The 15,304-nt window shown below is 48.4% G+C and overlaps 1 protein-coding gene across 6 annotated transcripts in view; it reads left to right on the top strand.

Annotated features, from left to right (window-relative positions):
- LOC138739666 (cGMP-dependent 3',5'-cyclic phosphodiesterase) overlaps positions 1–15,304 on the top strand; it is a 284,647-nt gene that overhangs the window by 186,253 nt on the left and 83,090 nt on the right. For all 6 annotated transcript variants that reach the window (XM_069892183.1, XM_069892180.1, XM_069892182.1 and 3 more), the window contains 3 exons: positions 2,660–2,701; positions 4,982–5,050; positions 8,825–8,955. In XM_069892183.1, coding sequence (XP_069748284.1) covers positions 2,660–2,701; positions 4,982–5,050; positions 8,825–8,955 — 242 coding nt within the window. The remainder of the gene's footprint in view (positions 1–2,659; positions 2,702–4,981; positions 5,051–8,824; positions 8,956–15,304) is intronic.

Here is a 15,304-nt window from a genome sequence, read left to right as displayed (position 1 = left end):
CATTTTCTTTCCACTCACATCCCACCTTAAACAACCCCCTACTAATCACAGAGCACCGATGACCTAGGGATTAGTTAAGGTGGGATGAGAGTGGAAAGAGAAAGGTTGAGACCCACTGATGTTCTCTGGTATTTACTACTCTTGGTCTGTGAAGAAAGTGCTGCCCGTCCACCCTGTCTCTGCTTCTCATAATCTTGTCGACCTCTATTAAGTCCCCTCTCATCCTTTATTGCTCCAAAGAGAAAAGCCCCAGCTCTGCTAACCTGGCCTCGTAAGACACGTTCTCCAATCCAGGCAACATTCTGGTCGATCTCATCTGTGCCCTCCCCATAGCTTCACTTCTGGTTAACGGCCTCCAACCTCATTGTTTCCCGAGGGTTTACTTAACGTGGGATGTGAGTGGGAAGGGAAGGTCAAGAATCACTGCTCTAGACCCAATTGTTACTGAAATATTTGGCTTGAGAAAAATGGTCCTTGGCCCATTTCCTTTGGAGTTCTGAAACCATGCACATAACAAGTCAATGAGGGATGATTAAAACAGTGGTTTTCAAACTTTTTCTTCCCACCCACATCCCACCTTAAGCAATCCCATACTAATCACAGAGCATCGATGGCATAGGGATTACTTAAAGATGGGTTGTGAGAGGGAAGATAAAGGTTGAGAACCACTGGTTTATCATACGAGGAAAATTTGACAGCTCTTGGCCTGCACACATTCAAATTTAGGAGAATAATGGGGGGAGGGTTTTACTGAAACATTTTGAATGTTGAAAGGCGTAGACAGAGTAGATGTAGAAAGGTTGTTCCCCCATGGTGGGAGAGTCCAGGACAAGAGGGTACAACTTCAGGACTCAAGGGCGTCTGCTTAGAACAGAGGTATGGAGGAATTTCTTCAGCCCAGAGGGCGGTAAATCTGTGGAATTTGTTGCCACAGGCAGTTGGGGAGGCCGGGTCATTGGGTGCATTTAAGGGAGAGATTGAAAGGTTCTTGATTAGCCAGGGCATCAAAGGTTATGGGGAGAAGGCCGGGCAGTGGGGCTGAGTGGGAGAATGGATCAGCTCATGATTAAATGGTGGGGCAGCCTCTATGGGCTGAATGGTATATTTCTGCTCTTCTGTCTTGCGGCCTGAGGAAATTCGACATGTCACCTGCCTCCCTTGGCAATTTGTCTGCATCACTGCATGGGAATGGGAATTTCCCTGACAAGGAAACTCAGCTCAGATCGTCCCATACTCTTCCCCTCTTCCCTCCTCTCCATCGGCTCCGTCTCCATTTCCTGCTGCCTTATAAAAGCAGCCAACATGTTGAGAGACACTGCCCCCCCCTCACTTCTTATCTACACTCTATTTAACACCTGTTAGGAAGGGCGAGAGATCACAATCCCCCTGATTCAAGAACAGGTTCTTTCCTGCTGTTATCAGACTCTTGAATGAACCCAAAAGTCGTAAAATGATACAAAACACAAAGCTCATAATATGGATTGTGGAATAAATGGCTTTGTGGCTATGTTTGCAGATGAGATAAAAATAAGTGGGGGAGGGGGTCAGGTTGTGAGATGGAAATGGAGAGGCTGCAGAGAAACTTGGATAGATCAGGAGAATGGGCAAAGAGGTGGCAAATGAAGTATAATGTTGAAAAGTGCACGGTCATGCACTTTGGTAGCAGGAATAAAAGGGCAGACTATTATTTGGATGGGGAGAAAATTCAAAATTTGTCTTTGCAAAGGGAATTTAAGTTCTTGGGAGTCACTATCTCGGAGGATCTTTCCTGGATCAAACACACCAATGGCATCATGAAGAAAGCATGTCAGCGCCTCTACTTCCTCAGGAGTTTGCAAACTAGCAAATTTCTACAGAGGTGTGGCGGAATGTGCACTAACCGGCTGCATCATAGTCTAATATGGAGACGTCGATGCGCCTGAGCATAAAGCCCTGCAAAAGGTAGTGGCTACAGCCCAGGACATCACAGGCAAAATCCTCCCTACCATCGAGAACTTCTACAGGGAATGTTGCCGTCGGAGAGCAGCAGCATCAAGGATCCCCACCACCCAGCACATGTTCTGTTCTCACTGCTGCCATCAGGAGAGAGGTCTAGGGGCCACAAGACTCGCACAACCAGGTTCAGGAACATCTGCTCCCCCTCCACCATCAGACTCCTCAATGACAAACTCATTCAGGGACTCGTTTAAGGACTCTGTCTTGTGCATTTTATTCAGTTTGTTTACATTTGTTATCTGTTTACAGTTCTTTATTTTTTTACATTTCTACGCTGTGTACAGTCTTTTTCTACTACCAATAAGTATCCTAAACCTTTCCCCTTTCATCCTTAACCCACGTTCTCTGGTTTGTATCTACATCTACTCTGTCTATCCCCCTCAGAATTTTAAATATCTCAATCAAATCCCCCCCTCATTTTTCTACGCTCCAGGGAATAAAGTCCTAACATGTTGAACCTCTCCCTGTAACTCAGTTCCTGAAGTTCAGGCAACATCCTAGTAAATCTTTACTGCACTCTTTCTATCTTAGCAGGGAATTAACCAGGGAATTAGCCTGGTGAACCCCTATCAGATCTTCCACACTGGTGGTGATTCCCTTCATAAATGAGATGTCTGCTCTGAAGGAAAAATTAATTATGTTCCGATATATTTTTCACCCACAGGTGGTTGGAGACAAGGTCCTGGAAGAGGAGATTATCTTCCCGGTGAGTTCTTCAATCGTTAACACTGAATCTTCTGCAACTAGGATAGATAAGAAGGCCTTTATGGGAATCTGGGCTTTATTGACAGGGGGATTGTGTTCAGGAGTAGTGAGGTCATGTTACAACACTACAAATCTCTGGTGAGACCACACTGGTGTTCAGTTCTGCTCACTTCATTACAGGAAGGATGTGGAAGCTATGGAGAGAGGGCAGAGGAGATTTACCAGGATGTTGCCTGGATTGGAAAATAAGACTTATGAGGCAAGGTTGGCAGAGCTGGGACTTTTCTCTTTGGAACAATGAAGGATGAGAGGGGACTTGATAGAGGTTGACAAGATTATGAGAGGCATAGATAGAGTGGGTGGCCAGCGCCTGTTTCCCAGAGTAGGAATGGCAAAAACCTGAGGACACGTGTACAAAGTGAAGGGAGGGAAGTTTATGGGAGGCATCAGGGGTAAGTTTTTTACACAGAAAGTAGCGGGTGGGCTGGAATGCCTTGCTAGGGATGGTGGTGGAGGCTGGAACAATAGGGGTGTTTAAGAGACTCTTTAGACAGACACATGGATGGAAGAAAAATAGATGGTTATGGGGTAGGGAGGGTTTTGTACATTTTTTAAGGAATATTTAGGTCATCACAACATAGAGGGCCTGTACCATGTTGAAGTGTTCTCTGTTCTATGTGTTTCTCAAAACCTTGGTTCAGCAGATTGAGGGAAGCAAGTGGGCTCCACTCACTCTGGTGACAGTATCTGGGAGCACCCCCATGCTTGAAGCAAAATCCAGTCTGTCGGTGCTACTGAAGGAGTGGCACTACTGAGGGACGGTCACACTGTGACTTTTCATCATGAGACCGGCTGGGTTCCTCCAGCATCTCTGCTTTGACAACAATCGCGGATTTTCGTATTCCACTCAGATTCCTTTACACCTACCCCCTGTTTCCTGCCAACGCTCTACCCATGCTGGTATCATTTCATGGGTCCTCATCTTGTTAGGAAGACTTAAGTACAATTTTCACAACCCCACACCAATCCTTCTTGCTCCACCTACCCACGTATGTAAAACATGCGAATGGACACTAAATATAAACTAAATTTATAAGATCAACAGGTTCTTGATAGTGAGGGCGTCAAAGGTTATGCCAAGAAGGCGGGAGAATGGGGTTGAAATCAGCCATGTTTCGATAGGCAGAGCAGACTCGATGGGCCAAATGGCCTAATACTGCTCCTCTGGTCTTGTTATGGTGTTAAATTATCCCACAAGAGAACAAAAAATGATTTTTAGTTATTTAATTTGAAGATACAGCTCGGTATCAGGCCCTTCCGGCCCATGAGCCCCTGATGCCCATCTACACCCAATTAACCTAATCCCCCCCCCCCCCCCCCCCCCCGGTACGTTTTAAACCAGAGCTGCTACAGGAAGCCCATCCAGACATGAGGAGACACATACAAATTCCTCACAGACAGCACGGGATTCGAACCTGGGTCAATAGGGCTGTTATAGCATTGAGCTAATTACTTTATCAATATAAAAGGATGGGTCAATATTTCAGGTTGCGTTTTATCTCCCTATTTATACTATATTTTTAGTGTGGGTGGTCACTGGAGAACTGCTGGTCCCCTTACTGGAGGAGGGATGGACTAGCTTTGGAGGCGGTGCAGAGGAGGTTCACCAGGTTGATTCCAGGGATGAGAGGACCAGCCTATGAGGAGAGATTGAACTGCATACGGGCTGTTCTTGCTGGAATTTATAGAAACGTATGAAATTATAAAAGGCAGAGATAAGATTGAGGTAGGTAAGTTGTTTCCAAAGGTGGGGGAGAGACCAAAACTAGGGGACATTGCCCCAAGGAGAGTAGGACAGAGATGAGGAGGAACTGCTTTTCCCAGAGTGGGGTGAATCTGTGTAATTTGCTGCCCATTGAAGCAGTGGAGGAGACCTCAGTAAATATGATTTAAGATGAGATTGGATAGATTTCTATACAGTATGGGAATAAAGGGATATGGGGAAAAGGCAGGTCGGTGGAGATGAGCCCATCGGCAGATCAGCCATTGAATGGCAGAACAGGCTCGATGGGCTGGATGGCCGACTCTCCTGCTCCTATTTCTCATGTAATGCCGCATGTGTGTATGCTGCCATTTTTACGTACTATCTGACTGAACCCAGCTCTCAGGCCAGTCGTGTCGCTCTGCTGCCGATTGTTAGCGAGGAGAGGGAGCTGGCAGAGCAGCGGGCGAGGGACACTGCCTCCTCATGATTTAACACTGCCTCTCTCTCGATTGACAGCTGTCGTTTGCACATCTGGAGCAGTCAGAGGGAAACAATAAGGCGCTGACTCTGGGTGACATCAGCGCGGTGAGTATCCATCAGCGTTCCTGCCACCCACAGCCTCAAAGTTCAGATTTACTGTCAGAGTACATACATCACATGCAACACTGAAATTCTTTCCCTTGTGGGCCAGGCAAAATTTCTTCTTATTGGTAGGGTAAAATGTACTAAAACAAAGATACGTCTGCAAACGAGAGAAATATAAACTGTGCAAATACAGAAAAAAAAACTTTGCTATAAATAATGAGCCAAGTCAGAACCCCTGATTGAGTTTGTCATTGAGGAGTCTGATGGTGGAGGGGGAGCAGCTGTTCCTGAGCCTGCTGGTGCGAGTCTTGGGCCCCGATACCTCTTTCCTGATGGCAGCAGCGAGAACAGAGCATGTGCTGGGTGGTATGGGTCCTCGATGATTGCTGATGCTCTCCGATGTTCCCTGTAGATGTTCTCAATGGTGGGGAGAGTTTTGCTTGTGATGTCCTGGGTTGTGTCCACGACCTGCCCTACCAAACTTCTGAGGAAGTGGAGGTGCTGATGTGCCTTCTGCATGTGCCTGCAGCCATTGTGAAAATGTGTTCATTCTTGGAGTTTGGCCAGGCTGGCACTTAGTGTCCATTGCCAATGACCCCCCCCCCTTGACAAGGTTGGGGAAAGGGCGGGGTGAGCTGCCATCTTGAACAGCTGCCGTCTCTCTGGTGTTTCTAGTGGGAGTTCCTGGACTGAGACCCATGATGTAGAACTGCGTCCACTGTCCGGAACGGAAACGGCACCTCAAAGACTATCAGGCAGGGATGCGTGTTCAGTCCACTGCTGTTCACTCTGCTCACCCATGATGGAGCAGCCAAACACAGCTCAAGCCACATCATCAAGTTTGCTGACGACACGACAGTGGTGGGCCTTGTCAGAGAAGTCACTGTACAGAGATGAGGTGCAGTTGCTAGCGGACTGGTGCAGGGCCAACAACCTGCAGGAGGGCCCGGGAGGGCCACGCTCCGCTGACCATTGATGGCTCCACTATTGAAGTCGTCAAGAGTATCAAGTTCCTTGGAGTGCAGCTGGCAGAGAATCTCACCTGGTCCCTTAACCCCAGCTCCATAGCCAAGAAAATGTAGGTTGACTGAGAGTACTCAAGGCCAGAGAGAGTACAACACGCTTTTATTCAGTAAGAATGGCACACATGGTGTTTGGACTGAACTGGGGTTTTGGTGGGGATCCAGGGTTTATATCAGGTTACGTGGGGATGGAGTCGGGAGTGGAGCCAGTCCTTAGAGCATCGCACCAGTAGTGAATTCCCAGTTCAATACAGAAAGCCCAGCAGCGTCTCTACTTCCTGTGAAGGCTGAGGAAAGTCCATCTCCTTCCCCCCCCCCCCCCCCCCAATCCTCACTACATTAGACAGAGAATATATCGAGAGCATCCTGTGTAACTGCATCACCGCCTGGTTTGGAAGCTGAACCTCCCGGGACCGCAAGACCCTGCAGAGGATAGTGAAGTCAGTGGAAACGATCGCTGGGGCTCACTTTCTACCCTGAAGGACGTCTACAACACTCGATGCAGGCGAAAGGCAATAAACATAGTGGAGGACTCCACACACCCCGCACATAAACTGTTCTCCCTTCTGCCATCTGGTAGGAGGTACCATAGCACTCAGGCTCTTGAATCCAGAGTTGGAAACGGCTTTATCTCCCACCCCCCGCAAAGCCATCAGGTTCCCAGCAGCAGATGTGCATTGTGTATACGTCTTAATACATTAATATTTTAATCTGTTCACTGCTTTCCAAACTTATATCTATGTAAATATGTTCTGTGGTCCTGGAGAAATGCTATCTCATCCTTCCCGTGCGAGGATGGTATAAATGATAAATAAAGTTCACTTGACTTCAGCACAGTAAAGGCCCTTGGGTCCACAATGTTGTGCAGACCTCTCTAAACTGACTCAGGAATCTAAACCTTCGTTACCTCACCCCACCCCCCAGAACCCTCTATTTTTCTTGCATCCATGTGTCTATCCAAGAGTCCTATTATTCCAGCCTCCACCACCACCATTCCAGGCACCCACCCACCCACCCTCTGTCCAGGGGAAAAAAAACTTTCCTCAATTAAGAATGGAGAAGGTGACTTATGGGGCAAGGCAGCAGAGCTGGGGTTTTTCTCTTTGGTACGAAGAAGGAAGAGCAGTGACTTAATAGAGGTCTGCAAGATTACGAGGATAGGGTGGACAGCCAGCACCTGTTTCCCAGGGAAGGAATAGCAAACACCAGCGGACACGTGTTCAAGGTGAGGGGTGGAACTTTCAGGGGAGATGCCAGGGTCAAGTCTTTTACAGAGAGAGTGGTGGGTGCCTGGAATGCATTGCTGGGGTTGGTGGTGGAGGCTGGTACAAGAGGGGACATTTAAAAGACACTTAAACACATGGATGCAATAAAAAGAGAGGGTTGTGGGTGCGAGGGAAGGAAGGGTTAGATCAGTGGTTCTCAACCTTCCCTTCCCAGTCACAACCCACTTTAAGTAATCCCTGTGCCATCGGTGCTCTGTGATTAGTAAGGGGTTGCTTAAGGTGGGATGTGGGTGGGGAGGGAAGGGTGAGAATCATTGCTCTAGACCCAACTGTTACTGAAATATTTTGCTTGAGAAAAATTGTCATCGGGTCATTTCCTTTGGAGTTCTGAAACCATGAACATAATGAGTCAATGAGGGACGATTAAAACAGTGGTTTTCAAACTTTTTCTTTCCACCCATATCCCACCTTAAGCAACCCCTTACTAATCACAGAGCACCTATGGCAGAAGGATTACTTAAAGTGGGATGAAAGTGGAAAAAGATTGAGAACCACTGGGTTAGATTGTGATGGGGTAGGTTTACTTAGGTTGGCAGAGCATTGCAGGCTGAAGGGCCTGTACTGTTCCATGTTCTTTCTGCCAACACCCGGCACTATTTGACATGATTACGCTACTCCCTTCACAGTTGAGATGAGTTGAGAGTTTATTGTCACGTACAGAAGTACACTATACAGATCCACTGAAATTCCTACTTGCTGCAGCCAGACTGGTGCACAAGATACACCAACTCCAATCATGTAAATTAAATTCTTCGAAGAAACAGAGGATAGGTGGTGACAATAGAGGTGTGTGAGGGTATGAAGAGCTTAGATAGGCTGGATGCCAGCACCTTTTGTCCCAGGGCAGCCATAGCCAATACCTGTTTAAGGTGAGCGGAGGAGATGTGAGAGGTACATTTTTTACACAGAGAGTGGCGGGTGCATGGGCAGACGTGGAGGTGGGGGTGGTACAATGGCCTGAACCTTCGCCTTCTATGAGCGTTGCCTGACCTCCATTTAGACATCCAGCTCAGTTCGAAGGCCTTCTGGCCCACGCTGCCCAATTACACCCAATTAACCTACAAACTCCTCCATCTTCAGAAGGTGGGAGAGAACCAGTACACCCAGAGGATACCCATCTGTGTCCCGGGGAGGACGTACAAACTCTCCACAGACAGTGTCAGATTTGAACCCGGGTCAGCCGATTAACTCGCCACCCCGCATGTGTGTGGGAGGGTGTAGCGCACTCACAGGGAAAACATGCAAACTCCACACAGACAGCATCAGATTCAAACCCGAGTCAGCCAATTAACCTGCCATCCCACGCGGCCTTGGGGAGCACGGGTGGGGACACCACGGCCACGGGGAAGGTGTGCAAACCCCACACAGACAGTGCAGCACTGCCTTGCTCATCGTGCTGCCCCAGTTGCCTGGCGCATGCCGCTGCCTCTCCCATTCTCACGGCTTCTCCCCGTGTCATGTTTCAGAAACAACATCAGAAGCTGAACTCTATCCTGGGATTCGACGTGAAGTCCATGCTGTGCGTTCCTGTGGTCTGCAGGGCCACGGGCCAGGTCGTGGCCTTGGGCTGTGCGTTCAACAAGCAAGAGGGCAAGTAGTGAGTTCAGCATCACCATTCATTCACATTGACCCGCTTATTGAGGCGATGACAAAGTGCTCCAATTGGGCCCGCGGCCAAAAACCTGAAGCACCAATGTTCCCTTCCGTCCATGTCAGATCCTAATCTCCAAATCATTTCCAGTCTGCTGCGGGAAGGATAATGAGTTTAATGTCAGAGATGGTGCAACTGTGAATATTTATGACCTACCTCTGGCACTTGTTGAGAAGCACGAAGGTCTGCAGATGCTGGGATTGTAGGACACCCCCAGAAACACTGGAGGAACCCAGCTGGTCTCACAACGTTCACAGGAGGTAAAGATAGAAAATGCCATTTTGGGCCTGAGCCCCTTCTTCAAGGTGTGAGCTAAAAATGCAGGCAGGCGTCTAAATGAAGGCTGGGGGAGGTGTGGGGAAAGGGCAGGGGTAGACGTACAGACCAACAGACAAAGAGTTGGATAAGGATGGGAGGACAGGAGAGGAAAGGCCCTTTCAAACTGCTGTGTAAAATGGGGTTAGCCGGGCAATTTTCCCAGTTACGCAGCAGTTAGAAAGGGTTTGACCCGGTCAACCCTGTTAGAATCCAACCAGGTCCTTGACTTACCTCAGAGGGAGCCGGGGAACCCAGATAAATTTACCCAGGTCGCATCCACGGGCGATTTGAACAGGAAAATGGCTGACCTGCTTAATCCGGTGACGTCTGCGCATGTGTGTGTGGGTCACTGGGCAGCCAGCACCCGAACATCTGGCAGTACTTCTGGCGAGTGCGCGACGTGTCATCGCGCAGGGGGCGGGGGCGGGATCCCCCCTTAAATCCCTGGGTTGGCGGGTTAATGGGTCGATCCCCCTGCAGGTTAAAAGGTGCTTCCAGCACCTTGGCTCCAATAATCGAACCCAGGTCCCAGGAGGGCTACCCAGGGGCTGCAGTTTTAAAGGGGCAACTGTTTGTTGGTCTGTATGCCCTTTCTCCCCTCCTCCTCCAGCCTGTTCACTCAGGCGCTTACCTGCCTTGAAGAAGGCCTCAGGTCCGGTGCATCGGTTATATTTCTTTACCTCTGATGGGCCTGGGTGACCAGCTGAGTTCCTCCAGTGACTTGGTGTATTTAATAGATTCAAATATTGCCAGTTGCCAGAGGAAAAAGTGGTGTTACACAAATGCAGCTATTGATCTAGTTGTATCGGATGGACCTTGGGTCTCATCCACTCCAGCCTCGGCCCGTAGCTCCCGAGGCCACCCATTCCTCAGCCCTTGGACTGCGCGACTGGAGGTCACTCCCGTTCCTTAGCCCTGGTCCTCAGCTCTCCAGGTCACCCCCATACTCCAGTCCTCAGTCCCAGCGGCAGACACTTGGTCAGTGACCCATATCCAAACTCTCTGTTCTGCAGGTGACTCCCACTCTACAGAGGTGGAGTGCCTTACTCTTCCAGCGCCCGCAATGTTTCTTCTTCAGTTTCCCCAGGTTCTCCACCTTTAGAAATGAGTTTCTCACCTCCTCCCTGATTCTTTCAGTGAAGATGTCCCCCTCCCCCATATCTTATCATAGAACACGACAACACATACAGGCCCTTCGGCCCACAATGTTGTGCCGACCCATAGATACCTACCAAATTAAAAAAACTAAACCCTTCCAACCTCATAACCCTCTGTTTTTCTTTCATCCACATGTCCAAGAGTCTCTTAAATGCCCCCCCCCCCCATGTTCCAGCCTCTAGCACCATCCCTGGCAAGGCATTCCAGGCCCCCACAGCTCTCTGTAAATAAACCTACCCCTGATGTCTCCCCTAAACTTCCCTCCCTTCACTTCGTACACATGTCCTCTGGTGTTTGCTGATCCTGCCCTGGGAAACACCTTATCTCTACCTCTCAGAATCTTGTCGACCTCTATCAAGTCTCCGCTCATCCTTCTACACTCCAAAAAGTCCCAGCTCTGCTAACCTGGCCTCATAGACACAGTCTCCACTCCAGGCAACGTCCTGGTGAATCTCCTCTGCCTCCTCTCCAGAGATTCCACATCCTTCCTATAATGAGGTGACCAGAACTGAACACAATATCCTAAGTGTGGTCTCACCAGAGATGTGTAGAGCTTATCTTCCCTCCCAGACGTTTCACGTTTCCTCCCCTTGTTCTGGGGAATCAGCACTGGATCATCGCAGCTGGGAATCGGATCCCAGATTGTCGCCCAACCTTCCCTGGAGTCCCCATGAGATGGTCTGAACTCTGGGAGTGAAGGACTGGGTGAAAACTCACTGAGAGAAAATAAGAAAATACCTGGTGGGATATTTTGGGATTTTTAACAGTCAAGATTCTACAACACAGTTCAGGACCGCAGTCTTTTTCAATTATAATTTTTAAAATAAATTTAGACACACAGCACGATAATATTTTGGTCCACGAGCTCATGCTGTCCATTTACACTCCACTAACCTATAACCCCCTGGTACGTTTCAAAGGGTGGGAAGAAACCAGAGTCCCCGGAGGAAACCCCATGCAGACATGGGGACAACGTACAAACTCCTTACTGACAGCGCGGGATTCAAACCCCGGTCCCGATCTCTAGCGCTGTAACAGTGTTACACTAACTGCTCCACCAACTGTGTCGCCTCGTGCTAACCCAAACACCAGCCTTCAATTTCCCGACTGCATGACCCTCCGTTTTTCTCAGTTCTGTGGCCCTATCTAATAGACTCAGTAAATAACCCTATGGTCCCTGTCTCCACCGCCGTTGCCATGTGCAAAGAATTAAATTTAAATTAAATTTAGATATACTGCACAGCAACAGGCCCTTTCAGCCTACAAGCCCTGTGCTACCCAATTACCCCAATTGACCTATATTTTTTTTCAAATGGTGGGATGAAACTGGAGCCCCCCCACCCCCAGGAAACTCCACACAGACACAGGGAGAACATACAGACAGTGCGAGATTCAAACCCCGGGTCCCGATCGCTGGCGCTGTAACGGCATTGCGCTAACTGCACTGCCCCCTTTACTTAACTCCCAAGCACCTTAAAACTATGCCCCCTTGTGTGAGGCATTTCAGCCCCTGGAAAAAAGCCTCTGGCCGTCCACACAGCCAGTACCTCTCATCATCTTGTCCACCTCATTCTCCGTCGCTCCAAAGAGAAAAGACCATGAACCATTCAGATAACTAACCCTTTTCTTCTTGCAATAAGGCAAGGGAGTGGGTCGTTGCAGGGACTGACATATTGCTATACAATGGTGGTGGGGGGGGGGGGGGGGATATTGTGTGGATGGATGTGCTGGCATCCAATGATCAGTCAGAAGGGGCAGGTTGTTTTGAGGATGACTGTGTTGGCATCTAATGGTGGGAGAGTGGGAGGGGGAGGTTGGGCAGATATTAGAGGAAGATCATGTGATTAGAACCTCAGGGGAGCTCAGCCTCCATGGCAACAGAAAATTGATTTATTTTTAATGGTTGATTGAATTCCTGATGGCAAAATGATTTCACGTGGACTTTGAGTGGAATACAATTGATTGAACTGAATGTCCCTGAGCTTTGCTGTATGGGTTCTCTGTAAATAACTGTCAGAATCAGGATTTATTGTCATGAACATGTGTCAGGAGATCTGTTGTTTTGCAGCAACAATGTGGTGCATTAAAGATGTAAACTTGCTATAAATTACAATTCCATAAATACAAGATTAAAAAAAAATATTAGTGCAAAAGAAGACAAAGTGAGGTCATGTTTGTGGCCGTTCGGGAATTGACGGCAGAGGGGAAGAGGCCTCCCTTGTGCCGTTGGGTGCTCGTCTTCAGGCTCCTGGACCTCCTTCCCGGTGGGAACACTGTGGCCTGGGTAGTGGTGGGGGCCTTGAGGATAGAGGCTGCTTTCTTGAGACCCCGACTCTTGTAGACGTCCTCGATGGAGTGAAGTGTCTCTCAGTTTGAATGTTGCAGTGTGTAGCACTGCACAGCACACATGCATTTGCACTCCTGTGTACGCGGGCACACACACACGTACGCACACACAAGCTTGGACACATGTGTGTACACAAGCAAGTGCAGGTGTGCATGTGCACACACGCTTAGACACCAACAGACACACTGAGGCACATAAATGCACAGATCCACATGCAGATGCATGCAGTGAACATGGACACATGCGATCAAATATACGGATCTGTAATGCTCGAGCTCGTGAAACGCAGTTTCACACATACACAGTCATAAAGATAACCACACTCACCGTCTCACACACAGAGTCACACACATGCCTATATATACACTCTCACTGTCACTCATGCTCCCTGGAGCGCCACTCTGGCACCTTCGGGGGCCGCTCCAGGCACCTCCTCGTTACCGTTTCTGGTGAGCTCTGGCATTTAAAAAAATGAGCACTGCACCCCTGATGTACACAATCAAGCCCCTTTTCCATCCCAGTTTCATGGGTCATGCGGGGTCCAGGGATAGGAAGCCCTTTGTGCCGTTTCTACTGGGCCACCTTTAACTGGGACAGTGATTGGTTTTCACTAAACCCAACCCAGCCCCGGGGATCACAGTGTTCAACCTTCAACTAGAAATGGGTGACTTTCTGCTATCCCTATTCCACTGGTTTTAGCAGCATGCTGGTGCCAGCACGCGCCGGGGATACGGGTAGGGGTCGAGGTGGTTAATCCACGGCTTGAAGTGGCATCATTCGGACAATGTTCCTTTTCCATTATCGCTGTCCCAGTAAATTCCCTGTTAATTCCTGGGACAGGGCCCCAGTTGTAAAGGGGCTACAATCTCACACATGCAAATACACACACAATCACCCACCCACAATCACATACACACACATAGACAATCACACAACCACACACACACACACACCCCATATTCCAACTATTCATCGTCCCCGACTCTCACAAGTCACCGTCTCTGACTGAATCTTAGGAACCTTTGGGAGGTTTCCAAGGAGTTCCCTCCATGTGAATACCGTGTGAACACTGGGCCCTTCTGCAGGTGTGTTGGGGGATTGTTAGGTGATATCTTCAGGCCAACGAGGTAGAGTTGTGACAGATGTGTGTGTGGTTCTATGACTGCCGCAAAGCAACATATTTTGTGACTTGTTTGCCACATGATTCCTTTGGTGGATATCATCCCAACCAGTCCAACATAAAACAACATTAATCTGTCACCATTTTCAATTCACTTTTTTTGTGGATCCAAAATGGTGCTCAAGTGTGGCGACTTCTTCTGGGGCTCCTGGATAGCATGCAGAACTAAGCTTTCCACTGTATCCAATGCAAGTTTCCCTACATAAGAAGACCGGTGCTATGCAGAGTTCTATGCAGGATATTTATGAGCATCATAAACAGGAGCAGAGACTGGCCATTCGGCCTGTCCTGTGTAAGGTAAAACATCATGAGATGGGAATGTGTAAGGAGTTACCCTGTTCAGGGCTGTAACAAGATGTGAATGCATCCTTGTACTTACAAGATAAGAGAGACATTGATGGATTGAGAGGCAGGAAGCTAGCAGGGAAAGGATAGCAACAGTTTTAGTCATTGGACAAGTAATGATATGATGATGTTCTAAGCACGTATCCAAGGGTATAAAAAATCATCATTTTGCTGATAACGGCAGAATGCATTCTCCGACTAACATGGTTAGTTGCAAGTGTTACAATCCGGTAATAAAGAACAAAGAACCCTGATTTCGACTCAGCCTGGTGTTTGACTCACTCATTCATGAACAAAGCAGACCTAACACTAGCCTGCTCCGCCATTCAGTCCACTTACCCGCCCTGCTCCCTATAACCTCTACTATTCAAAAATCTATCCATCTGTGCCTTAAATCCATTTAATGATGCGGGATCTACTGAATTCCACAGATTCGCCACTCTCAGGGAGAAGCAGTTCCTCCTCATCTCCATCCTAAATCTAGACCCTTGGATCCTGTGGCTCTCTCCATGAGGTCTAGACTCATGTGCCAGTGGTGTCTGCCTGCTTTTTGCTCACACCTTGACAAAGGGCCCAGGCCAGAAATGTTGGTTACCCTTTACTTCCTATCAATGCTATTTCTCCCGCGTTTTTGTGTGACGCAGTGGATCAACCTCCTTGCTTAGACCATAAGACATAGGAGCGGAATTCAGCCCATTGAGTCCACCCCATCCTTCCATCAAGGCTGATTTCAAGATACCTTTATGGTCATGTAATGGTCCAGAACATGTAATATTGCCTTCAGAGTGTTGTAAGGCAGATAAAGAGTCTCCTTAGTGTTGCTTGGTGCCCCTTACAGTAACAGAGAAAGACAAGCTCACCTTTTCTTTTCCTCCATTTTCTCCATTTCTTTTCAAAACCTAACAAGGATTTCTCAGACTGACAGGGCTGTTGGGACCTCCCAATAG

This window comes from Narcine bancroftii, chromosome 7 (genome assembly GCF_036971445.1).
Source record: "Narcine bancroftii isolate sNarBan1 chromosome 7, sNarBan1.hap1, whole genome shotgun sequence".
In the NCBI taxonomy this organism is placed as follows: Eukaryota; Metazoa; Chordata; class Chondrichthyes; order Torpediniformes; family Narcinidae; genus Narcine; species Narcine bancroftii.
The sequence above is the reverse complement of the archived record's forward strand: the minus strand, read 5'-3'. Positions and strand labels throughout refer to the sequence as shown.